This window comes from Bombus terrestris, chromosome 14, assembly GCF_910591885.1.
Source record: "Bombus terrestris chromosome 14, iyBomTerr1.2, whole genome shotgun sequence".
In the NCBI taxonomy this organism is placed as follows: Eukaryota; Metazoa; Arthropoda; class Insecta; order Hymenoptera; family Apidae; genus Bombus; species Bombus terrestris.
The window spans coordinates 6,688,019-6,715,464 of record NC_063282.1 but is presented as its reverse complement, the minus strand read 5'-3'; the positions used below and the strand labels follow the sequence as shown (position 1 = coordinate 6,715,464).

At 37.3% G+C, this 27,446-nt stretch overlaps 1 protein-coding gene across 1 annotated transcript in view; it reads right to left on the bottom strand.

The window, feature by feature from the left end:
• Positions 1-27,446, bottom strand: part of LOC100646561 (zinc finger protein 423 homolog) — a 133,272-nt gene that overhangs the window by 62,442 nt on the left and 43,384 nt on the right. Inside the window, exon 4 of the mRNA XM_012316315.3 lies at positions 17,397-17,468. Within this exon, the coding sequence (XP_012171705.2) occupies positions 17,397-17,468 (72 nt within the window). The remainder of the gene's footprint in view (positions 1-17,396; positions 17,469-27,446) is intronic.

Below are 27,446 nucleotides of genomic sequence, written 5' to 3'. Positions count from 1 at the left end.
CCTCGGGGGAGATGCTCGTCCACCGTTGTAAATTCGCAGGACGAGCTCAAGGATTCGCGTGCCACCGATTCTTAATACGAATTTTAGACGAAGATCTCATTTGACTCATTGCTGTCGAATGTTTTGGTATTTTTTGGTATTTAATCATTTCTTAGTATTTAGATATTTAGATGGATACGAATTTAAATAAATAAATTAAAAGGGAAAAAAACACAAAGAAAAGAAAATTCATTTCCCGACATTCTCATTTACATTGCGTACGAATGCCCTCTAAGTAAAAATTCTATCGGGTCATTCAGAACAAAACGACCACAGGGATACCAGCGTCCAGATGAGAATGCGAAGAGTCAGCGTTGGTAATAGATCCATCGTCGAGGTGGATTCCTGGTCGGTGATGGCCACGTCGTAGAAGGTGATCCCGTTCTCGTGATCGTCGAACACGAAGATTTTATCTGGTGCCGAACCGGTGGCCAAATACTAATTGGACACGGCTTTATTTATACCCGACGTTACGCTTCGGGGCAGCTCCCACAGTAGCCCACGTGGCATTCCTTCTACTCGGGCTTCTCCCATCGTGTCTAGTATGCTTGCTCCCCTTAAAATCGAATGGGTGTCATCGACCATTCCTTCCCCGCTGTTGTCTGCCAACGCCCGTTTCGAATTGCTTTTTTCTCTTTTCGACTCGAGCCACAGACAAGTTGAAGCCAGGGCTTTTTAAAACGAGTGAGAACTCGATCGTTGAATGACAGCAAAAGGTTTCACGATGTTCTACGCGGATAATACTTTTCTCGACGATGTGCGCGCATCGAGATGGATTTTCATTATAACATAGTATTAATGTAACACGTGTAGTACATTTTTAAATCTAATTCTATGACAAAGAAATATATGTATATAATATTTAATATTCTATTCTACGCGTAGAAACGACGTTTAAAATTTTTCCCAAGATCGCCAAGGGAATGTGTATTCCCGGTGACTATTTCAAATTAAAATTCCACGAAGTTAATACCCGGTGCGTATTGCAAAGCGTTTAAGGGGCCATTCGTATAGGTGCAATATAACCTCTCGAGCATTGTACGGTTGAACGTTAGGTGTATACGTATACCCCTTTACTATTATCGTGAAGGAAACCGCAAATCTCGCCTCAACGGCAATCCTTTCTCTCCGCCAAGAGAATTGCATAGTGTGGGACAGTGTCCTCCTCTTCCCTTGGCCAACTCACTTCCGCACGATTACGTGCAATCTTTCATCCACCGGTTTAGCTGTTTTCTACTATTTTTACCTTTCCCTGTCGTGTAACCCTGTCTTTTTATTCGTATCACTTACATCCTACGTTACATTCGTATGATTTAACCAGTCAGCTGTTTTTGACGAGTATACGCGTCATGAGGAAATGGCAACATTTCGTATTACCACGAGTATACTCGTCGTGTGTAGGAAACAGGCATTCCGGTACAACTTAATTCTATATTATAACAACAGTCGCACACGCACTGTGCTCGACGAGTATACTCGTCATCGCTTACATTTTGCCACGATTTTAGGTGCACAGTTTTCAAACAGGCCGCAGCAGCTAACTAGTTAAGGGTAACGTAACAGATAGAAAGCTTCTTCTCGTATCTATAACGACACAATTTCTCAGCGACTGGCAACCTGGCGACCCTGCGACGTTACAAAATCCGCCATAGTCATAGCGACGTTACTCTCGATCTATCTCGATCGAAATTCCGGACTCCCCTGTCTGTGCGAGCTGGATCCGCTGAAGTTGAACTCGCGGCAGAATTCTTAATTTCAGCGTATGATGGCGTCATTGAAGGCTGGCGAGCCGGCGTTGTACGCGACGCATGTCGCGGCAAGTGAAATACAAAACGGACTCGCGGAGAGACGGACGCGGACGGACGTACCGCGTACAGGAATCTCTTGTGCGATAAAATCTGCCGACCTACACCTCGGCTCCTTCAGAGAGAAGGACGCCGCTTACGGGAACGCTATATACATAGGCGAAGACTGTGTGCGCCACGAGTTTCGTGATATGCTGGCTTTGCCTTCGCTTGATCCCGATTGCTTGCATCGATCCACGATCGACGTCGTTGATAACGAACGAAATTAGAACGCTTTCAGCTAGAGTGAACCGAGGGTGGTCAGCGGTTCGATCGTTCGTTGCAGGGAAACGCGGAGTAAAGTACTATGGTAGAACACCTTGTTATTCGAATATCCTGATAAACTCTGTGTTATTCGAAATATTGTAATATTTGCCAGGCATATTTTATTAGCGTTCGTATGTAACGTATTCTTTGGCATATTCGATCGAGCGAGTTCTCATCGTAGGAATTTGTAGGTATGAAACTGGTAGAGGTGCGAGTATCGAGAGAAAACACGATGTAATTGGAAAACTGGAAAGTGTAAACGCGACAGAATTAGCAAAAACACGCGATGTCAGAAAAGCCACGACAGCAAACGTTGAAAAACAAGGACGTGATATCGAATGATTACCTGAGGCAGGTACGGTGTTTCCGTAAACACGGCCACATTCCTCTGCATGGCCACGCAAGTGTATACACACTGTTTGCTAAACTCTTTTAATCGCACGAGGTGATTTCTTGTAAAAAAAATAAGAAGAAGATATGGAATCAAATTTTGCCGTCCGAGGCTGAGTTGTCGAGAAAACTGATTTTGGAAATTTGTTTGATATTCATGACTAGACTCGAGCAAACAGTAAGAAGAACGTTAGCCTAAGCGCTAGAAGGTTCTTCATTTTCAAGAAAATAATCTGCTCGCACCCTATTCGGCCGCGCCCCCTGTGTTCAAGAGATGAGACTGCGATCATTGAAAATTCGAAGGAATTAATTACGTGTTTGTTTAAATTAACTTAAGAAAAATATAGAATCGTGAGATAGGTCTAAACTGAACGTTGTTACGCTACCCTTCATGACGCGAAGAATCGATGAGATTGGGGATTGACGATTACACGATCGAACAAATATACTATATTAATCGAACGTTTGAGAAAAATATAGAATTTCAAGATACGAAGCTTTGAACGAGCGTTTGCGCTAACTCTCAAGTCGAAAAACTGGGGCAAGGTTTATACGATTTTGTCCAAGCGTATTTAAACGATATACCAATGCGCAAGGTGATGTGTTTAACATGCGTGGCGTGTAAAATTCCATCTCGTCTAAAATTCTATGAAACAGAGATCGTAGAATCTATTTCAGCATAGAATTTTTCTAAGATGAAAAAAAATGTTAAATATTACTTTCGCTTATAAAATGACAGTCTAATTTCCAATAATACTAACATCCGGTTTCTGTTCTGTTCTTCGTTTCTTTTCTTGCGAAGCTCACAGCCGGACTTCCTTCGTCTATATTTCCTCCGGATTTACACGAAAAGACGCGCTTCTGCCAGAAATTATTCCTCTCTTATCGTCGTTCGTACGAAATATTCATCTTCCAATTATTCATGAACAGTCAATTGTTCGAGTGTATCGTTGCTCGCCTTTAATTCCCTCAACTGAGCAATTTTTCTTCGTTTTCGAACTCTTTCATCACACGTCTGAATAGCTCGTTGCTATTCATTAATCTCATTATTTGTTCTTATTTTAATATCGTAATTAGCTCTTTCGAACATTCTAACTCGCCTCGTTCGTTCGAAAAGTGTTCACCATATAGAAACATGGTGCAATTACCAGAAGTATCCCGCGAAGTATCAAAGATCGAAGGCTATAACTTCCGATAATGGTTTCATCGAGGGTTTCCTCTCCTTCGATCGTGTATTACGATCGGACAGAACGGGCAGAATTTCCGAGACTGGAAACGCGCAGCTCCGGGAAAACAATAATCCCGGCTAATGATGATTACCTAGCACTCAGCTCCGGCTAGGATTAATTTAGCCCATTTGCATTCGTAAGCGAGCCGTTACCTGTTATACCGTGCTACCTTGTCGCAATCGCGGCCGTGCAAATAACGCGTGCTCCATTCCCGAAAGACAGATCCCTATGTCGTTTAATAAACACGCCGCTAAAATACATTATACACACTCGTTGCCTCTAAGCCTTTTCTACACCAGATTCTATTTTTTTCTTCTTTTTTCTTTTTTTCTTTTTGATTTAATTTTTTTCTACGAATTATTCTTTCTTCGTGATAGGTATAGTCCAAGAATTTGACTATTTAACACTAACCATCTGACTTTATGTAAATTCTTGTCTTATCTGATTAATAAATTTTTGTTAATAGAAGAACTTGCAGAAAATTAGACGAACAGAAGAAATAACGAAGAACGTGCAATTTTGAATTAAATTTTGAAACCGATCGTTTGACCGAGCCTGGTAAGTTTAGTGTTAATCCGAAATGTTTTGTAGCTGAAAAATAATATTTTCTAGCTGCGAAATAACATTCTTAGTATTTTAGAATTGTAAAATTATTAATTACTTTAAGTCTACCCTATATATATTTGTGCGTGTGTTAAAAGATTGGCCAAAATCTGTATCATTTTTGTGTCACGTTTGTATGCAACGACTTTCTTTTAACGCGTGTAATTGGAATTATCGCGAACCTTACGGATGCGTGACTGAAATCATTATTTTCCAAACTTATCCGTGTTTGATGGAAAAACGTTGATTTTCGAAGATCTATCTCGTCCTGGACGTGTAAAGTAAGACGTCGCGGAACTTGGTGTTTCCTAATTTTATTTCGTTTAGCCTTTTTCAAGCTTTGACAGCTTCTGGCTCGCTCGATTTTCCTCATAGCTTCGTAACGTCATTTTCCTTGGTAATCGATCGAGTCACCTTATGGGGAAGTAGGCCAAGTAGTTGGTGATAAAATATCATTGCGTTTTCGTGCGACGAATTCGATCGTTCCAAATGTTCGTATCGAAACTTAAGAAAAATTTGAGGCTGTATTTTTGTGCGATTAGAGTTTTATCCACAAACTGCTTTAGAAACATTTCCAAATTTTTCCCCAAGGAATCACGTCGTGTCCGCCTTTACGCGTTATTCGACCACACCCTGTATATTCCTGAAAGCATTGCCTAACTCACCAGAAGCAAAAGGTAGAAGAAACGAGATTCAAAGGTGAAATTAAGTAGAATCCAATTTTCTTCATTTCCGCTGTTAATATATATTTTTGCAATTTCTTGAAAGAAATTAAAAGATAGTAAGTGGGAAGGTATTTTTGCCATAGCTTTCGTCACACCAAGTACAGTTGGTAGTAGCGAAAGGGTTGACCACGTTGCTCCGACGATGCAACAAAGTGTACCGGCTGTATTTTGAGCCACGAGAAGAAGAAAGTCGGCTGAGTAATCGAATATAAATGGGTCAATCGGCTCGATGCGGCGCCGTGAACAACACGCGAGTTCGAAACGATGTTCATTAAACGTTTGGGCCGCTTTCCAAATCGAGATACCACGCGAAAAGCTGGCTATTGTGAGTCAACCGACTCAAACGATCGTCTTTTATACCTTTCGTCGAAATTGGCACTCTGAAGCACTCGGATCCCTTTCACTCTCTGTTGCAAAATTATCTCTGTTCATAAATACTTGAATAAATACCTCGGTACTTCAATTTGAAATACTTCAACCTTCTATTATTATTATTATCGTAAACTGATTGAATAATTGTTAAGATGATCACATTTTGATTACAAAATTTCAATACTGGAAGTAGAATAAAATTTTGGGCAGACTATTTAGAAGATGCAAAATTAAAAAGAAAGGGACACAAAGTTCGTGTGCTAAAAGAATAAAAATGCCGAAGCTAAAAGATATTATTTGTAAAATATTACGTAGAGTATGTTATCTATAAAATATTATTAAATCTTGCGAACTTTGGACAGCAAGATAAAAAGCTCCTAGGTATGCGATTCTAAACGATGCAATATTTTTTCCTACCAAACGGTAATATATTCTACAAACTTTATAAAACAAACTTCTTTAACTTCAAGAAGAAGGTTCTGTTCCTATGAACAATTTCTATAATATTTTCTATCCATATGCAAATATCGAATATAAATTATAGGAAAATTTCCATGTGGGAAATTTATAATGATAATAAATGACGTAGGAAAATTTCTAACGTGGTAAGAAAAATGTTGCAAGTCTGTGTTATCGGAAGGGATGAAAAGAGATGGAAGTGAAATCAAACGATCAAATACAGGATTAAACAGCATATCGATTCGACACGACGCAACGGGTGGAATGATCGCAATAAGACACAGGATTTCAACATCGATTCGCATTAAAATTACTGAGGCAGCAGAATCCTGGCTCCCTTTAACGCATCGTCGACTGCATACTATATATGCTACAAGATTACGAATGAACCGCTACATACTACCAATGAAAAACATTAATGGATCGTGACTGGCTCCTGCCTCCAAGTAACTTCCATTGCACCTTTTTGGAATTCATCTGGTTTCTCAAGCCGATGAGTAGATACAAAGTTGCACGACTAGTTCGCGAATATTCAGAGTTCGAATGATAATTAAATCAGAAGCAGAAGGTTGTTTAGAGGACGTCGTATGAAAGCGATGGAAGCATTTTCTGGAAATTTTATCATTCTAAATATCAATTATTGCGTTGTAGAATACAACAGATAAACGGAATATATAATCAACGATTGCTTGAAAATTTTAAATGTCAATTATCGAAGTTCAAAATGTGATAGGTAAACAGAATAGCAATTATTGCATTTCAAAATCTAGATATCAATCGTTGAAAAATAATAAAAAATATAATTAGCAGATTACTAAATTTCAAATTTTGCCTATGAATTATTGATTTCAAGAAATATAATAGATAAGCAAAGTACCTTTAGATTTCTGTATTCTATCAACCACGCATAAAAAGAGATTGATTCAGATAAACATCTACCTTTGATCAATTTTCTTATTTAAATAAATAAGAAACAAACTTCTCGCGAGATCAATTTCCTACATTCTATCGAATAAGAAAAAGAAAATATTTCTTTTATAGTTGGCTATATAAATTTCTCACTCAACAGTTTTACGTTTTCGAGTCCTATCGAACATAAAAAATCAACCATTACTATACATATGTATCGAATTCTTAAATAGAATACTTCCTTTATTCCCTCTATATTTCTACCAAGGCGAAGAATATTTTAAATAAGCAAAATTCCAACTAAAATATATGGATTTTAAATGAATTAAAAATAAAGAGAATGAATTTCTGTGGTATGTTATTTTCCTGTGCTACCACTATCCTATTAATATTTAAAGACCAGCAGAAAGATCCTTTTTACTTAATCTTATCCAATATCAAAAAGAAAATATTTCCTATGTAAATTTTCTGCCTATGTATCTGTATATACAAACTTTCAGCCCATACAAACAAACTATCCTTCGACTCTTATCAAACACCAAAAATCACCCATCCCAGCTACTACCTGTATCGAATTTTATAATAATATACCTTCGTTGCTTTTGTTATATTTCCTAGAAAACATTGCGAGCAGAAAGGAAGAGATGAGAACAATTACGAAAGAAAAGCTCTCAAATTCTACTAAAACAAAGAATATTAAAAACAGTAAAAGAAGAAAAATTGCAAATAAAATATACGAATTCCCGGTTCTAAATGGATTAACAATAGAGAGAAGGAAATTGTTATAGAGTCCATTATTTCCCCGCGCTATTATTAAATATTGTATTATTCTATTTCTATCGTTTTATTTTTCTATGCTAGTATCCATCTATTATTCTATCGATGTACTACTTTTTCTGCGTTATTACTATTCCATTATTCTGTTATTGTATTATTTCTCTGGATGCTATTATTTGACGATTGTTTGTCGGTTGTTTTATTTGACGCGGAGATGGTGACTGGTAGCAGGACGTTTTGCACTTCAGGGGCGTTGTACTCTCCCCGACGATGGTGGGACTGATGCTTTCTCATGGCACCCGGGGGAATTTAGGCGAAAAGTTTCACCCTGGCCGGCCCGAGGCGTGCGATCCTTATGGCGCCGGAAACTTTTCGCTGGTCCAGACCTCGTCGCCGATTTCGCGTTATCGCGTCGTCTTCGAGGACCCTGGTTATCGTTTCATCCAGCCTATATCGTAGTCATAGAAAGATCGTGTGCTTCACCGAATAACTCTGAAAATCATAACTCAGTCGCGAATGTGGTATCGTGAATCTTTTTACGATTATTAAAGTTTTCTCAATGAACGTATGTTATTGGGTATGAAAAATACTGTGCGACATACAATACTTTCATTTCGTAAGAAAATTTAGAACCAGTTAAGAATTCAATCTAGAAATTCGAGGGATAACTTGAAGACGCGTAATCATTCGAACGTTTGATGAAAAAGTTCAGAAAACAATTTGAAGCGATATAAAAACGCATATTCATAACTTCAAAAGGAATTTACAAACTCTGAATAAAATAAAGAAAGTGCAATTCCACTGCGTTACTAAATTACTGCGACTAAATTAGTAGAGAGTTTCAATAACGAAAGATCGTTAAATCGCGTTAAATGTTACGATAAACGAAGCTTGGTAAATTAAATTGCCGATTAATTTCTGCCAGTATAGAAAAGTTGAACGAATATTTTCAATATAAGAAAAATACGACGCAACGTACAATATTCGTATCGATCCAGAGGATCTTTATTCTAAATTTCCAATTTCCAAATTTCCCCGATCAATTAGACAAATTTCGTTTCTCTAACATTTAACGTCAACAACGATCGTTAAATATATTCATCTCTCTACCGGGAACTTGAAATAGCGTAGGACAGAAGTAACAAGCATGTAAATCAATTTGCCTCTAGGAAGATTGCTGCCAAAAAGGAAAGAAAAAGTCTGGCCGCCCATAAAACACCACGTAATCGCATAGTTCCGTAGAAACTAATCTGCAAAACGAAAAAATACCGTAAAATCGCGATTCCGTTTAGCCGATAATTTTAGCAGGTGGGAAAAAGAGGTAGAACTTACCAGAGAAATTTCCGCGTGGTCTAACGCTAAAACGTTGGTGTGTGCGCGCGTGTTACCTTGCTGTGCGTGGTTTCGCGGTATTCACGCGAGAAAACTCCCCGGAGAAATAACCGGCTTGTATGTAATGTACGCCGAGGCATTGTAAGGGGGTGTAAAGTCAGCGCTACGGCCCTGATGGGGGGTTAGTTGAGTAAAAAAAGAAGAAGGAAAACAAGGCGAAAAAATAATAAAAGAGGAAGAAGGCATCGATCTAGCTAGCAGGTGTGAAACACCATCGACCCCAGCGGCGCGCCGTGTATTTATTATTTTATTAGCACCAGGGACCGGAAGCTGTGAAACAAGGAGCTCCTCCAAGCGAAAGGAAACGAGTGCAACGGAGGCTGTCAATTTGCTCGATGAAGATTAGAGGACTGGCGTGTTGGGTACGTAATGGGTGCATGGCGCTTGTAGTTCATATTTTATGGAGTTTCTTTTCCTTCGTTTTCTCTTTCAGAGATTTCCTTAAAAAAAAAAAAGAAAAGAATAGAAAGATTGGAGATTAGTAGGTCAAAGATATCGTAAGCCATATTATGCTCTTCTCTCGTATGCTTCGTTATATGCTGATATCTCTTGCATCTTCCACAGAGAAGCAATTCTTTAATTCGGTATATCTGTTCCGTTCTTTAAATTTGTGTTTAACGTCACGCCGAATGTGGGGTTATTGCATATTATTTTTCCCAGGAATTCTTATCTCTGTCTCTGTATTTGTGTTTCTGTATATATGTATTCGTATAGGATGTGGCGGCCATTAATTATTGATTATGATATAGGTTATAGGAAGTTGGCACTGTTTTTTAAAAATTAGATTGTCTTTTTTTTAAGAATTTGTTTAAAATCGAAGGCCACAGGTCAACGACATGGTAAATCATATGTTCTATTGTTTATAGAAGCGATTTTTAAATTCAATATATCGGTAACTAATTTCTTGCGAGAACAATCTTTTTTTAAAAGGAGTTTGTTTAAAATTGAAGGTTATACGTGAAGAACATAGTAAGTCGTATTTCTTACCTTAGAAAAAGCCTGCCTTAGAAGAGCAATTTTAAAATTCAATGTATTGTTAGTCAATTCCGTTTGTATCAAAGCTGTCTCTCCATTTGACGATGGGAATTCTAAGAAGTAGAATCTCTTTTCTTCTTAATTCTTGAATTTGAATACTACGCAAGCGAAATGACGATTAGTGGAATACAGCGCTATGGAAAATGAATAAACTACAAGTCCTATTACACGGTTACCGTTGGCCGGTAAATCAGAGAGCTACTAAGACTGCTCTAGAAGAGGGAATTACAAATGGATATCGAGAATTTAGAAGTTTCAGTGTAATTAGAAACAATATCCAACGATCGTGGAAAATAAAACCAATTTAAATAATACAAGAATTTATACAGATACAAACGATATAAATTGAAACATATTACTATGATATACATAGCTATAATACATCCCCAGAAATTAATCAATAAATATAATCACGTAATTTGTTCACTTTCAATTAGTCGTACTCCGTACAAAAACACCTACTCCTAATTCCCTTCCAAAATAACGCGTGGCTTTACCACTCTCGGCAATATTTCATTAGATACAGCCTTACAATTATACCTTACAAGCTAAATTCTAACGTCTTATTGGAGTGCCACAAACTTTATACGTTTTCACCTCGCACCGCCTCGATTAAAAAACTTAATTTTCTCTCTAGATTTATGTTTAGCCACCGACAACTAAGATAAAGATACAAGCAAACGAAAAGACCAACATTTCCACTGCACATAATTTCTACAAAAAAATTTCCAACCAACGACCTCACCCATTCACCTAACTCCATACTAATAATTTTTAATAAAATATCACAAAGAAGAGACTGAACAATTTTGCACTTGGCGTCACGTCCTATTATTTTTACAAAAAATTAGCATCATCGTTTCGCATCGTTTCTACGAAAAATGACCAACTAATAATTTCACTCGGCCTCGTAACTCTATGCCAATTATCCTCATTAAAATACCTCGAAGCGGACACTTGGTATATTACCATTTCGCATGATATCAATTAGACAGCTTAACGAAGACAATAAAAAAGAGAGGAAGGGTATTTATTTAACATATCAGAATTGGTTAAAACGCGCGTCAACCCGACAATCAAGAGGCGAAGAGGGGTTAAATAAAGAGAATGCGATAGAGGAAGTGGAGCTTCGTCAAGCTTTCGCCAGCATGAGATGTTGATCAGGCAGGTAAGCTTGGTGACACCGGTCCAACCGGCTGTCAGAACTTTATCGAATAATAAACGAATTAAACAGCGGGAAGGACGATGGGCTGGCGGACATTTAAAGTGCTCGTCCATGTCCACGTCCGTCCTGGCTAATTACCGTCGACTTTAACCGCGATCCGGAACACCAAATTTCATCCTCGACAAAACAATTTCCGCCCAGCAACTCTGTCTCACCGATTATTTCTCTACCAATTCTTTGTCGCTTCCGTTTCCATACTTTTTATATCCGCTACGATCTTCTACAGAATTTCAGACGAATTGCAGCGAATTTTGGCATTTACGTGGCCGATGAGAACACCAGTTTCCCGTTTTTATTTCCGAGTTTTGGGAAGATCGACGATTGACGCGAGCTCACACTCCACGTCAATTAGATTTTGGATGAAAGCTTCGAAGACAAGGAAGTGGCGGTTCCCCTTAAGAATTTTACGTTTCGCAGAAATTTCTGGTTTCCGACTATTCTCAACACTTTTGTTAATATCCTGCTGGCTTTAGTTCTTCATGGAATTTTTTCCTAGGAATTTCGATGGTTTTTAAAATATAATTTTAATTTATTAATAAATAATAATAATAAAATGTAGATCTTCGTTAGGACCTTTTTATTCATTGTTATCAGGATCTTGCGTTAACCATTCACAAGAATAGCGAAGAATTCATGATCGTATTAACGATAGATTATTATTTATTTGGTTATTTAGTTGCTTAAGTGGTTTACGATGCAGAAGACGCGTTACGAAGTAATAGTGAATAAGCAAGTTGAAGGCTTCTTGATGTCCAAAGACAGACCAGCTTTAAATTTTCAAGGTGTCTATCGAGGCTGTTGTAGCTTAGTTAATCTACAAACATGGCCAAGACGGACAAAATTCTATGCGACACATCTACAGAGACCAAACTCGAACTTCGTCCCTGATGGGACGAATTTTTTAATTTAACTGATTTTGTTATTAATTTGATAGCTAAAGAATGCAGCCACTGTACACATTCGCGCATCTGTTTCAAATTTTATCAACCTAATCGCGATGTAATCGCGTCTCGTTACGATGATAATCAAATTACAAAATGTTTTGTATAATATATACATAAGAAGATCCCGGGAGTATTCGGAGTATTATCGCGAGCCACTCTATATATTTTTCGGTATGCTACAGAATTTTAATTGTCAGTATCATTTCTGAGAATATAATTAAAAAAATGGAACCTAGAAAACACTATATTTCCAATATTTTATCAATTTCCTCGTATTAACGTTTTATCAGGTTTTAACATTTTATCTATCTCTGATAATAATTAATATTGTCTACATCCTCTCACATTAATCTCTCGTCAATTTTTAATAGTAATCACTATTTTATCAATTTCTGAGAATGATACAATTCTGTATAAATTTTTCCATATTAATCGTTCATTAATTTTTTACAATGGTCGCTATCGTTTCAATCTTCTCATATTAATTTCCTACTGCACTTTCTCGCAATGATTGATATTTCCTGCATTTTTCTTTTTCATTATCTGAGGCTACACATGCCGTGGCAAGCTCTGCGCTTTCTAATTTCCCGTAAACGCATAGAAATCCACGTTGCAGCGCTATAAAAGTAATATGAAACATAACGAGGCAATGAAGCTGGTAAGAAGAAAAAAGGAGGATAGTAATGGTACGAACGAGGCACGTTCACGTTAAAACCCCGTAGCAAAGTGTAAACCGAGCAACACACGGAGGTCGATTAATCACGAGCAACTAACCCTTTGGTTGTCGATCCAACCCCTTCGCCTTAGACATCCCCAAAATGCTCGAATTGCAGTCGGAGTAAGTTAATCCGACGATCGTGAGGATCGACTGTCCATCCGGGGCGCGGATAAACATCCGAAATGAATTCCAAGGGGCGGTTTCCAGGACAAGAGTGGAAGGGGGTGGGTTACTACCAACAGGAGGGTTAAATTAAGAGTGGAAAGAAGGGAGCAGCTTGGAGCGATACGCTGAACCGAGAGAAACCGAGTCGAACGCTCGTAATGCGACCAGCTTAAACTTGCAATGGGTCTCTGGGGTATAAAAGGAAAGAGAAAGAAAAAAATTGAGAGAAGGTGGAGGGTTGGATTGAGTGACTGACTGGCGGGACGTTCGACAAGATGCGACATATCTATGGGATTAGGAGTTGCTTACGAGTTTGAAGATAGTCAGTTGGATGTAGAATTAATTTTTGTTTCGAGCGGAAAATTAAAAAATTCAGAATTATCGTAGTCTGAGAAGGTAAATCGAAGTATGTTTTCTGTCAAACGTAAAAATCGTAGTGATTTTTCCCATCGTTCACTTTCTATTTTTGTATCATCCGTTGAGAAGATAACTGTCCGCTCAAACAAGAAGACCAACGTGTCGAAGCAAACCATTATCTCAAAACTCTTGAAAATCTTGTTGATTTGTCCAAGTTCGAGATACCAGATCGAAGCATTCTCTTCTTAAATCATCGCGTCGAGCTCGAACCATATTCTCAAAATCATTTCACGAAGCTCAAACCACGTCAAACCATTCTGCGAAGGTCGGACCATTCTCCATGTTTATTTGCAATCTGCGAATACCAATTTTCCTACCTTTTGTTTTGTATCTTGTTTGTAATCTATATTTTGCGTCTGTGTGGACAGAGAATCAATTTCTCATAGGAAACCACGAGTCTGAAGAAACCACCCTCGGAATCTAAATGGCTATCTTGTTAAACGTGAGAGGCAGGCCAACGGAACGTGAAGCAATTCTGAACAATTCCGCGCAACGTTCCAACCCTCAAGTATTTTCTATTTCCATTAAAAGAAAGAGGAATCATTTTTCTCCTATACAGGGTGTTAATTTTAACTCGAGCACCTAAATTATTTCTGTTACTATCGAAAGTAAGAAATCGACTAAATACGACGTACGTGATTTTAAGGCGTACATTTTATGGTAAAAAGGTGATTTTAAGGCGAAGGTCATTTTAACAGTTTCTTCAAGCTAATCGTATTTTTCTGCCTATTAAACACTAACCTTGCCAGTCCCGGTCAAACTATCTGTTTCAAAATTTAATTGAAAATCGTACATTCGTCGTTATTTCTTTGGTTCCTCTAACTTTGCACCGTGCGATTAATCAATTTCTTAATTTTCGTTGATATAAGGATTTACATAAAGTCGGACGAACAAAAACGAAACAACGACGAACAATTTTTAATTAAACTTCCAAATGTTAGTAACGTTAATATCAACATGTATTTTATACAGAGAATGATCGATAGAAACTAACTCCTAGAACTGAAGTTACTAAATGCAAAAGAAACAAGGCAAATCAAACCACCGTGTCCTCGAACCGTCTTATCGATCTTCCAACCTTGAAACTCCAAATACTGTATCATCCTCCACCTCTTCCTCCTCCTCCTCCTCCTCCAAAAAGAAAGAGAGAGAGAGAGAAAAAATAGAAATGGAGCCCCGTAAAATGGAAACGTGGACGGTGATGATAGATCGAACGCGGAGCAATTCTGGACAAAATTGGACGCGTTTTTAATGGAAGAAGCGGCGGCGATGGCGGCGGAAAACGGTGCAGTTGTTTGCCGGGCGAGCAAACACGACGGCACTTCTCGAGGGCGTAATCGAAATTGCGGGTTCGACGTCGACGAACGAGTTTCCGCGGAATCGTGATGCGACCACGGTGATTCGATTACCGTCCAGAGCAACACACAGAGATTCCAGCTTTAGTTTCGTTGGTTTGAAGAGGAAGTTGCTGCGGGATAGAGGAGAGACAGAGAGTGCTGGCCCGTGAATAAGGCTCGAAGAGGAGGCAAGGGGATGGTTTTGCCTTTGGCCGGCGGCGGCTATCCCCGGCTAGCTAACGCACTCCTGGGAAGACATAAATGTGTCCCTTTAGTGGCACACAGCCTCTCGTTTCGCGTGTCCTCGCCGAAAAGCTGCGGATTCTGCCACCCTCTGCATCAAACTTTCCTCCGTGCGTCGTAGAAACCCGTCCAAAAATTTCTTTCACCTTCTTCCAATCTTTCTTTTTACGCCTTCTTACGCGAATCGTTTGCCCACTAACTTCTTTGCCGCGATTTTCGTCCCCTTATCTTGGTTTGCGTGGCATTAATTTAAGATTAGAGTGTTTCCTGTCCTACTTGGTTTGAGAATTTTTGAACAGAATAATTTGGTGCTATAAAAAGCGCTTTAGACCATTCGTTGCAATTGTCAGAGCGAATTTGTTAAATGTAACGTGAAGTGTGTTGAGAAATGTTCTGTTTATTTCTTCTCCAGGGAAATTATTTGATATGCTCATTTGAGTGGTGTACAGGGTGTTTTAATCCTTATTACGGAGATACTCGTTCCTCTACGTTAATGTTTTATTTGACGATTGGATAAGTTGAAAGCTGACAAACAATTTTTGCCTCTTCCTCCTCTTTCCTTCTTTTGGCGGTAGATGATTTAACGAGTTTGTTTAAAAAGGTATTTATCAAGTAAGTATTTTATTCTCTCATAAGAAACTTTCATTCACGTTCGTGATTTTTCATCACTTGACAGCCTTTCGTAGCCAAAGTAATTTCCTAAAGAAAAATCAATCTATCTACTAACAACCTGATTCACACACAAAGTATTAAATACTTAAATATGAATATAAGTTCCATCATAAATGGAAGATAAAACCTACCAACTACGTGTTAGTCACAGAGATAAAAAAAATCGTTAAAAAGTTCTTAAATCGTAAATACTATCGCCTATAATTATTATCAGCAAGTAACGTTAAGTCAGATTTAATTTGCTCACTGGTAACAATTAAACAATTTGAATTGCTATTACAACGTCACGTATTCCGGCGTTTATAAATCACTGTTCCAAATCAATCAGACGAAATAGTTAATTGTGTCTGTGACAATATTCCTGCAAGCTGGTAATGGACTTGGGAGATTGGTCGAGTAAAACCGAGTCAAACCGAACTGGGTCCTCTGTTACTCTCCATGTAATCGAATTACGTAAGCGTATGCACGTCGAATTCGTGGAAACTCGTGCCAGTATAAACCAAATCTACAGGAAATTTTGCAGTTAGTCCCTCGAGTCTGATAAAAACCCTTACACCTGCTATCAAAAGATCGCATTCAACGTTTACACCATACGATTGATATTACGCGCAAGGAGCAACATTGAAACGCGGGAGAATAAAAGCGAAAGTTCAAGGTTAGAGCTGGTGAAAGTCGGATAGTAGCAAACTACAAAACTTGTGAATTAGAACGTGTAGGGTGTCGGCAATACCTTCAACGATAACAGATTACAGATTTGTTCAACTTGACTTTTTCTAATGTGGATTATAAAACTGCGAAAGAATCGAATACGAACAAACCGCGGAATCTGAAATTGAAAATCTCGAGTCTATACGAGTTGGGAGATTTTAAATTTGGAATACTTCAGTTTTGGGATAATTTTGAGAATTCTAAGTATACGACGATGTTGAGTGTTAATACGTTAAAATTCCTACAGTTGCGAGTAAAAAGATTTGAATATTCCACAAATAACACTAAAAAAAAAAGGATAAAACTCAGAGAGTTATCAGTTAAAAGATTCATCATTGCATAATTAATTCTGAACAAACTTTAGATCCTAATTTTCTTCAAATACTCAATCCCCAAATTCCACTTAATAAAATACCTATTAGTTGCATAAAAAATTCTATCGAATGCCAAACTTATAATTTCTTATTTTCTACCTTTTTTTACCTACGTTATTTAATATTTGAAATGTACATCATGACGATAAACAAAGAGAGATACGACTTCCATGAAATTTAAAACGGTTCACATCGTTTCATCGTGTCGCCAGTTTAACCCTAATTTTCGTTTGAAATCGTAGGGCGGAAGAATGCAGGGGGATTGTACGAGCCGATGTCCGTCTAAAAAATTCACCCCCTCGACCCGAGAAAAACGAAAGCGAGAAACAGAAAAGGGAGGCTACCCTCTTTATCGCCGTAGCTTTCTGCTTGTTAGAATCTCCTCGAGTTCTCCGAGATTTTTATTGGTCACGAGACTGTTTAAGAATCTCTGCATTACCCTCTTTCTCGTCCTATCTTTCATCAATCGCCGATCGTGTCAGAATTTTACGTAAAAAATCAGATACGTTTGATAAGAGCGAGGACAATTATATGTGAAACTTTAAAACTCACCGCTGTCGAGGCTGTTCTGATTCTCCAGATCTAGTCCTTGAACTGACGATGGCCTTCCTTCTTGTGCATACTCTGAAACAGAATGTTTCCTTTTTAACGATCTTTACTTTCCACTCTATATTTTTCAAATAATTCAATTTCCCAAATGCGTGAGATTTGTAGACAATTGTTACTCTCAATTCGATATCGATATTTTTCGATGAATTTGGTTCACCAGAATCGGAAGCTTGCACTATAAAACATTGAAATATTGTACAGGTAATTCATAAACTAATTCATAAACACCAAATACCCACAAAAATTGTAAAGGTAATTCACCTAACTAGTCCACAAATTTCAAGTGTCCATGAAGATTAAGAAGATAATTGATATACCAATTCACAAACATCAAATGCCCACAAAAATTATAAAACTAATTCACCTAACTAGTCCATAAACTTCAAGTGCCCAAGAAGATAGTTAATAAACTAATTCACAAACACCAAATGTCCAGAAAAATTATAAAGGTAAATCACAAACTAATGCTAACTAAAGTTCAAGTGTTCTTAAAGATTATGAAGATAATTGACAAACTAATTCACAAATTCCAGAGGCCCACAAAAATTGTAAAGCTAATTCACCTAATTAATCAACAAACTTCAAGTGTCCATGAAGATTAAGAAGATAATTGATATACCAATTCACAAACATCAAATGCCCACAAAAATTATAAAACTAATTCACCTAACTAGTCCATAAACTTCAAGTGCCCAAAAAGATTAAGAAGATAATTGATAAACTAATTCACAAACACCAAATGTCCAGAAAAATTATAAAGGTAAATCACAAACTAATGCTAACTAAAGTTCAAGTGCCCTTAAAGATTATGAAGATAATTGACAAACTAATTCACAGATTCCTGAGGTCCATAAAAATTGTAAAGATAATTCACTTAACTAATTCACATACTTCAAATGCCCAAGAAGATTAAGAAGATAATTGATAGACTAATTCACAAATTTTAGAGGACCATAAAAGTTGTAAAACTAATTGATCTAATTAATCTACACACTTCAAGTGCCCTTAAAGATTATGAAGATAGTTCACAAACTAATTCACAGGTTCCTGAGGTCCACAAAAATTGTAAAGATAATTGATCTAATTAATCCACAAACTTCAAGTGTCCATGAAAATTAAGAAGATAATTGATAGACTAATTCACAAACACCAAATGTCCAGAAAAATTATAAAGGTAAATCACAAACTAATGCTAACTAAAGTTCAAGTGCCCTTAAAGATTATGAAGATAATTGACAAACTAATTCACAGATTCTTGAGGTCCATAAAAATTGTAAAGATAATTCACTTAACTAATTCACATACTTCAAATGCCCAAGAAGATTAAGAAGATAATTGATAGACTAATTCACAAATTTTAGAGGACCATAAAAGTTGTAAAACTAATTGACCTAATTAATCCACACACTTCAAGTGCCCTTAAAGATTATGAAGATAGTTCACAAACTAATTCACAGGTTCCTGAGATCCATAAAAATTGTAAAGATAATTGATCTAATTAATCCACAAACTTCAAGTGTCCATGAAAATTAAGAAGATAATTGATAGACTAATTCACAAACACCAAATGTCCAGAAAGATTATAAAGGTAAATCACGAACTAATGCACAAAGTTCAAGTGCCCGTGAAAATAATGAAGATAATTGATAAATTAATTCACAAATTCCAGTCCATAAAAATTATACAGTTAGTCCATAAACTAGATAATCTATAAATTCCGAATGTCCATAAAAATTATACAGTTAGTCCATAAACTAGGTAATTCACAAATGCCAAATGTTCATAAAAATTATACATTTAGTTCATAAACTAGGTGATTCACAAATTCCAAATGTCCATAAAAATTATACAGTTAGTTCATAAACTAGGTAATTCACACATTGCACATGTCCATACAAATTACGAAGCTAATTCATAAACTGATTCACCAATTCCAAATGTTCAAACGTTTAAAAGAATTGCTGTAAATTCCATAGTCCAATTTACCTGAAAGGTACGTAAATTGCAAACTCGCAATTTCTATTACGTCTACGCCTTTCCATACTTGATAAATTAGATTCTTTGAAAAGTACCGACGTCAAATTAAAAGTAAAACAATATCAACGGTACAATAAAATTTGCCCTAAAGATGCTCGACCATTGTCCATCCCCGATTCTCAGGATTCTTATACAATATGCATATTTACAAAATCCTCTCGCCTATCCATATAATCTCAACTGGATAAAAATCTTTCAAACCGTCCTTTATCCCTGTCCTTTTGCTCTAACTATGATCGATACCCGGTGTAATACAGAGAAAAGAAAAAGGAAAAAAAGAATAAAAAATAAAGGTATCCGATCGCGAATGCAGAGAAGAAAAGAAGGGCGTGGGGATATCGGTGGTTGTTTCGTACAAGTTACGCTTAAAGTTGCGCATACTCCGGTGGGAAATTTGAATTTTGGCCAGTTTTCCTCGACCAGCTGGCCCAAGGTGGTTCGGTCTCCTATGCACAGGAATGGGCTATGGGAGCCAATATCACCGGGGTATGGCTCCCATGGGACCGTCGCGGCTCTTTTCCACCCTTTCTCGTATTATATCCATCCGTGTAGCAGAAAGGGTCGAAAGCACGCTTACCGTGCCACCGTCGTGTATCTAAGTTCGTTCCGCCCGATCGCCCGAAATCCCATGAAATTTCAATGTGCACCTCCATTAGCCTCTGTATTGGCTGGAATTACGCCACTAGATTTTCGGGACTATAATAAAAGAAGGGAGCTGTAGAAAAGCTTGGATCACCTAGATGCGAGTAGCCAAATTGGTCGAGTCTAAGTTTCAATCATTTCTGAGCTGTGATTTAGGGCTATGTATCTAATGTTATGATTATGTATCTAGTATATATGAATTTTCAATCTAATAGTTATCGTCAAAATATTCTTTCGTTGCGGCAATCGACGAGGCAAGAAGAGATGCGAAAAGAAATTGGAAATCAAAGAATTTCTTTATGCAAGCTGTCGAGGAACTCTGTTGGAGGAATTAATTAAATTTAATTACCTTAAAATAATTAATAGAAACTAATTAAATTTCATTACAGCAAAGGTGAACGAATTTCGGAATTTGTTTCCTGGAATTTCTGTACTCTTTGTGGATGAGTGATGAATTGTTCGAAGTTGAGATAATAATTGTATTAGAGAGGGCGGAGTTGAAATGTCACGTCGAGGGTTGGAAGGTTTTGTAGATCGGTAATTAATTGATTGGAGTGTTTTTTTTTTTTTAAGAAAAGGGATTATCGAAGTGAAAGGAAATATTGAAAGAAGAAATTAAACGAATTAAAACAACTTAAAATAATATTAAAATAAGGCTTAAGTATTTCCTCTATTTCTCAATATCGTTAATTGTAATTTGCGTAAAGATAAACTCGATAATATATGACTCTAAGCTCGTATTACGCTAACAAAGAAGAATCACAGAGACATACGAATCGAAAACTGCAGAAGCTTGAAGAATCCAACATCCGCGTCACAGACCTCGTGCATATGCCAAACAACAGACCAATCATCATCCTAAGCTCTTGCAAAATTCAAAAGCGTTTGCAATTCGCGAATATCGATAAACGCTTCAGCTAAAAAGCTAATAAAGGAAAGTTGCACAAGTAAAAACTGAAGCTCCAGAAACTTGAAAACATCTACTACCATCCACGCTACGGATCCGTTCCTACGGACCAATCATCGTCCTAAACTACTTCTTTCGATTGTAAAAGCATTCGCAATTCGCGAATATCAACTTTATCCTCGGAAGGACGAGGGAAGAGAAAAGAGATATCCACGAGGACGCTGGCGACTGCGTTTCAACGTAGAAAAGTTGGTTTGAAAGTTAATTGTTTATTCGAAAGTGGGAATAATTCATTGATAAGGGAACAAAGGAGAATCGCAAGGGCAAAAGTAGCAAGGAGAAGGTGTGCATTCAAGCTTGTGGAATTATCATCGCTCATAAGTCATGGGCGGCGCGAAACGTTGCAGCAAACGCAGTTCGTGGTTTCAGAGAAGAGATAACTCGTATAAATAACCCGGAAGTCCGCGGTGTACAATAGTCTTTTTTTACGAGTATGACTTTTGGGAGTTCCAAGGCCGCGCTTGGGACACTGTTGGTAATCAGTTTGTCGTTGCCACCGAAATATACTACGTGAACGACCAGAGAGAACAGAGAACATAAAAAACAAAAAAAAAAAAAAAAAACATTTCACTTGGTGGAATTTTAGATTTCTCATTACGTTATAACGCAGGATACGCGCTCGCGGTTCCACTGAAAAACTTTTCGATTTTTCGAGCCATATTTCTTGGTATTCTTTTGCTTTCTTTTATATAATACATATACCGTACGATATAGTTATACAGCGTCATGGTACCTATACACTAATGATCATAAGTGTTGACACTTATTCTGTCAAAGTTATCGAAGAACTCTATCGAATCTTGCCTCGTTCAATATTTTATATTATAACCGGTTAACTGCGCTATTTAGTTTTAGGAATCTCTCATGGGGTTAGGTCACGGAGTGCGTGAATAAATACAGGCGACGACGAGTATACACGTCAAACGCACCGAAATGAATTTTTTGTTCGATGTATATACTCGTCAAACGCAGTTGACCGGACAAAGAACACACGACGCGACTGAAATAAAAGATTCGTAATAAAATAACTAAAGAGCAAAAGCAATAGAAAATATTCAATTTGTACTAGGCATCGTCGGTGGACGGTAAATTTTTGTATAATTCTATGTTGTGATAAAAAGTCCCTTATCAGTATGCCACGTTGACGGTGGCAACAACTGTCTTAGAATCCTACTGATTTCTCCATTAAACCTTCCGCCCCTGCTCTACCATTTGTTTTCTCAAATTACAAATATTAGCAAATTCTCTTCAAATAATTTCCAAATAATTTGCAGGAAAAAAGAGAAATTCGTCAAACACGAAGCCTTGTCAACAAGATTGAAAAATAAGTTTCTTTAAGCCGTCAAAAGAGGACTGAAAAGGACTAAGGTACGCACGATCGACACAGTTGCAATTGTCTTTGCGCCAACACGTATAAATTTCGGCGGCGCTCGAAGCTGTTGGGAACCGGTTTTGGTTTTGTATTAGCATGTAACTCCGGCAGGAGTTGAAGTTGCGATGGCTTGTGGGTGGCTGGGCGAACGTAGGGAGGGTAATTACCTCCTTGGGGAGTCCCCCTCCGTTCGCGTAGCCGGCAATAGCCCCAGCACGGGTACAGAGGCTTCCCACTGCTCCCAGTGGTCCCACGGGAACGTCCCAGTGACTCTCATACTGCTGGTTCTCATTCGACCTAAATTGGATTTTACCAGAGCGCGCGCGCGAGCGAGCTCACCCTCGGTTTTCATTCTTTTGCCGCTTCGGTCGATCGTTTTAAGTGTTGACAGGACTTGATAATGAAGATCAGATTAGATTTTATCGGGGATTTTTCGTCTTTCTTTTTGAAAATTATTTTTCTCTTTAATATCGAAGTTAAGATCGATGTTTTGGGACAATTCCTTTGAAGGTCAAGGGATTGGAAATCGGATTGGACTTTTTGCAATTTTATGGAACTTGTGTAAAGATTAAAGATAAAGGTAGATTGAATATTACAGATTGCATTGTATGAAATTTTATGGAATTTCTTTGAAGATTAGAAGATTGAAAGTTCGACCGGATTTTTACGAGCTTTCATTTTTCTGTAAAGGTTAAAAAGTTGACAGTTCTATCGGATTTTTTCCTGGAATTTCTTTGAGGACTCCAGCGTGCAAAGTCAGACTGGATTTCATGGAATTTCTTTGACGATTAAACTGTATCGTTTCGGGAATGATCGAGATGCTCGCGAATATGCGCGGAGAATTTCTAAATTTCTATGTGGAAGAATGAAAGATTTGTTTTCTGAAGTGTGGCTACGATGTTAACAGCGAATAATATAATAATGACAGTAAAGATCATGATAATGACGACGATGGTAATAGTCTAACTTGATGATAATACGACTGTTAATACTCTAATAATTATTGCAATAACGATGATATGGAAGTTGGTGATCGTGATGTTAACAACGAATATTGAAAATATCGATGATGGTAATGACGATGACGATGGTAATTACACAGCTGCTGGATGATAATAGCAATGGTGATTCTGATGATAATAATACTGAAGCTAATTGATGATAATTCTAATGACAATGGCCATGGTGATTGCTATGTTAATAGTAAATATTGATGATAATAATAGTTGCCGTATAATGATTATGATTATTCACGTAGAGTAACGCGACGATCGATCAAATTGAAGACTCAATCGCGTTTTTGGCTTAATACAAATGATAGGAACTCCTGAAACAGCTGTACGAACTCTTGATCGCTATCTAGGTGATATAATTAAACAGATATAATAAATTAGAACTCGCGATTAGAGTTCACGATTCGAGGTACGGTTTATGATATCGCGAGACAGTTTCGTGCTTTCCATTCGAGCCTTGTCAGAGAGTTTAATTGCCGGGACGTCTCGTGACGGACATTAAATTCGAATTACTTAAGTCTGGTTAGCTGGTTTTATTAATCCTCGTCGTGACCCTATGATTATTCCAAACGAGATATTTTATTAATTATACTATGTCAAATTTCTAATTTATCACAATTGATTTTTCTGTAAATGATTAACGTTGCTTTCATTTTGAAAACCAGGGTGAGATCACCATTTGCCTGAATCTACCGAACAGTTCGAATATAAACAGTGTAAATGAAGCTCATAATAGAAGACATTCTTTGATTTTCCTTATTATCCATAATTTTTTGTTCCCATAATCAGAGTACATTTTGATTGAATTAGACACGTAGATACACTGGATCATCGTTATCATTGAATTTTTTATTTTCGGAACTTGCTTTCCAGCTTCGTAATTTGTGCGAACCGGTTTGCCAGGAATAAATGAGTACACCAACTAACAATTGCTACGAAGATCGCTAACGATCATTAGATGAGGATAAGATCGCCCAAGTCGGGTCAGCGAAATTGTTGGAACAACTGAAGGGACGCGCCATATGCGTCAGTAGAATCAGACATCTTAGTGAGACACTAACTAAAGTTCCCTTCCAATATTTATATAACCCTCAAATAATAAATACCGGGACAATTTGGACTGGACATTTCATATTTACGTTTTCTAAGCTACATATACGCGTTATTATTATAGGTACAATTCTACTTTTTAAATGAATTTCGTTATTACGTATCTCTTCATATCGTAAATTTACGATAAATTTGAGATTATTTAATTTGAATAAACAATCTGAAATAGATGTATTGCAAAATATGTTGTTGTAACGATAATAATAATAATATATTTTTTTCAGCCTCGTCGCCATGAAAAGATCTACAATTGTTGTTCTTATTTGTCTTACGTTCTAAACAATGTATCCTTCTCATAAGTAAATTCACATCTTAGATATATATTAGATATATATAGATATATTTACATTTTCTCTTATCAGGCTATTTAACTAGTAGCATAGTTATCAACCTAACTATTGCCTACCTATCCAATTATATTCTGACTATTTACTATTAACCTGGTTATTAGCCACTTATTTACCTGACTATAATTGCTTATTCCTTATATAACTCGTGACTCTAATTCCTTTCCTTCCTTTTTGCTCTCCAGTTTTCTTAACCAGGCCAAAGCTTTCTCTTTTTCTTACTAACGACTAACTATCTCCTCTGTACTAACTACCTTCCCTCTCTGGTTCCCCGCGCTCTTCTCACGCGTGCTCTAAATTTCCAAATTTGTCAAAATTCCCATCGACTCCGTCCTAAACGAGCCCATACTTCGCTGCGCTGATAATCGCTGGCTCCCACCCTTTCCCTCTATTCAAGTAGCTGTTTAAGTATTTGTATCTTTGATTATATGGATAATGTGTTGTAATTTTCTATTTAAAAAAATATGTATATATGTATATGTATAGTATGAAAATTACAACACGTCTTGTACTAATATATACATACTATATACACACATATATATAGTATGAAAATTCCAATGCATTTTGCATATATACATGCACATATCATATAAATATATAAATATCATATCACGTAGAGATACACATACACATATCAAAAAAATACTCGGATTAATGTTTAATGAACATTCTGAACTGGCTTGCGTAAGATGATGGATAATGAATATGATACGGCTGAAGGATAATGGTACACTCAGGCTAAAAATCATGAAAATCATAGCCAACGGAAACTGGGGAGCTAACCGAGATGCTAACTCTTACCTGTAAAACTTTAATATAATCCAAAATAGATGATCTGTTACGTCGCATATAATTCAGTATCGCCAAGCACACCTAACATTCTAAACGCTATGCATAAGGCAGCAGCCAGAATAATAACAGAAACATAGCGAACGAGTCGAGTGTACGGCATTCTTGCCGCAGGAAACCTAAGGCGACTGGAATTCTGAAGAAAACAGCTCTCCTACGCGGCGACTATATTCGCAACACCCAATAACCTGGTGCATAAAATATTACTGAAAGAGTCCACCAGTTCCCGTTACGCCAAACACCACCTGCAGCCAACCTATTTAACATAAGAACTCGGAAATTCTTGAAAGAAAGCAACACCACACTCCAACAACCAACTAGTGCAGTAGAGCATCGATTAACTGAGCCTCGATTATCTGAATCAGCGTTGCATCGTCGCCATCACAACTAATTCTTCGAAGCGGAATGATTATTACTTTAAAAAGTAAACTTTCGTCACATTCATCGTAAGTAATCACTATGTACTGTACATGTATTTTGTATACATGTTCTACATACATGCAACTGTTTTTTTTTCTTTTTTTTTGTAAAAGAACATACGTATCTCCATATGTATGTAATAACTGTACGTATACTGTTACTTCGGAGATTTTTGTCAGAAATGAATCACTATTTTGCGTTATTATGTACATTACGTTTGAAATTACATCAGTAATGCTATTGCGTTCAATAAATAATTTTGGGGCAAATTAATATATTTATCAACTAGATAAGTACATGCATGTTCGATTATCTAAACACCAATTCGATTTTTCGGACCACCTCGGTCCTAATTGGTTCGGATAATTGACGTTTTACTGTACTGTAAGACGTAAAAGACAAACATCTTACAAGAACAACGATAACAGATGGATGGAATAACTTGTGGAAAAAGCACGACGTAATAATACAAATAACCAGGCTCAGTATAGTTCGTTACGATGTTACACAGTCGCAGTTTAGCAAAGAACAGAATCCGCAACCCCGTGAATACTGCAACACCCACGACACCTTCGAATATCTACTTTGCTATTGCATCAAAATTGTAAGTTTCCTAAAAGAAACAGATCTTTAACACCTACTAACTCCTGTGGAAGTGGAGAAAACGCTAACTAACTAATAGCTAATTAGAGAATAGCAAATTAAGCACGTAAATACCATTTAAACATTCATACATCTATAGGATACATGTAATCGTAGACTGTAAAAAATCGTACAATGTAAAATAACAACAAAAAGAAACAATGCACACTATACTCGTGACACTCCTAAAACGAATGAATATCGTGTCAAAGTCGAGTTCTCCGTGTAATTTTTCAAACCATCAAAAGACCATGGGACGATAAGAAATTCATCGATCCAATTTATTATCCAGCAATCCTTTGAAACCGTTAGCCAGATTGTGCCCGTCATTGATAGAAATCCTACAATATCACGAAGACACCCGGTGTACAGTGTGAACTGTACATGTCACTGTTAAGGGCCAGGCCAGTTCCCCAGGGAACGGGGCAAACAATAGCAATAGGCTGGCCAGAGCCACCCTTCGGCATCCTACGAGGACGTCCTGCGTGCCTAGTGTGTTTCCTTCGACCTTCGTGACCTTAACAGCTCGCGATAGAGAGAAAGGAGTGCAGGCCAAGGGAGCAACGAAGGAGAGAAGAGGAGAAAGTATAC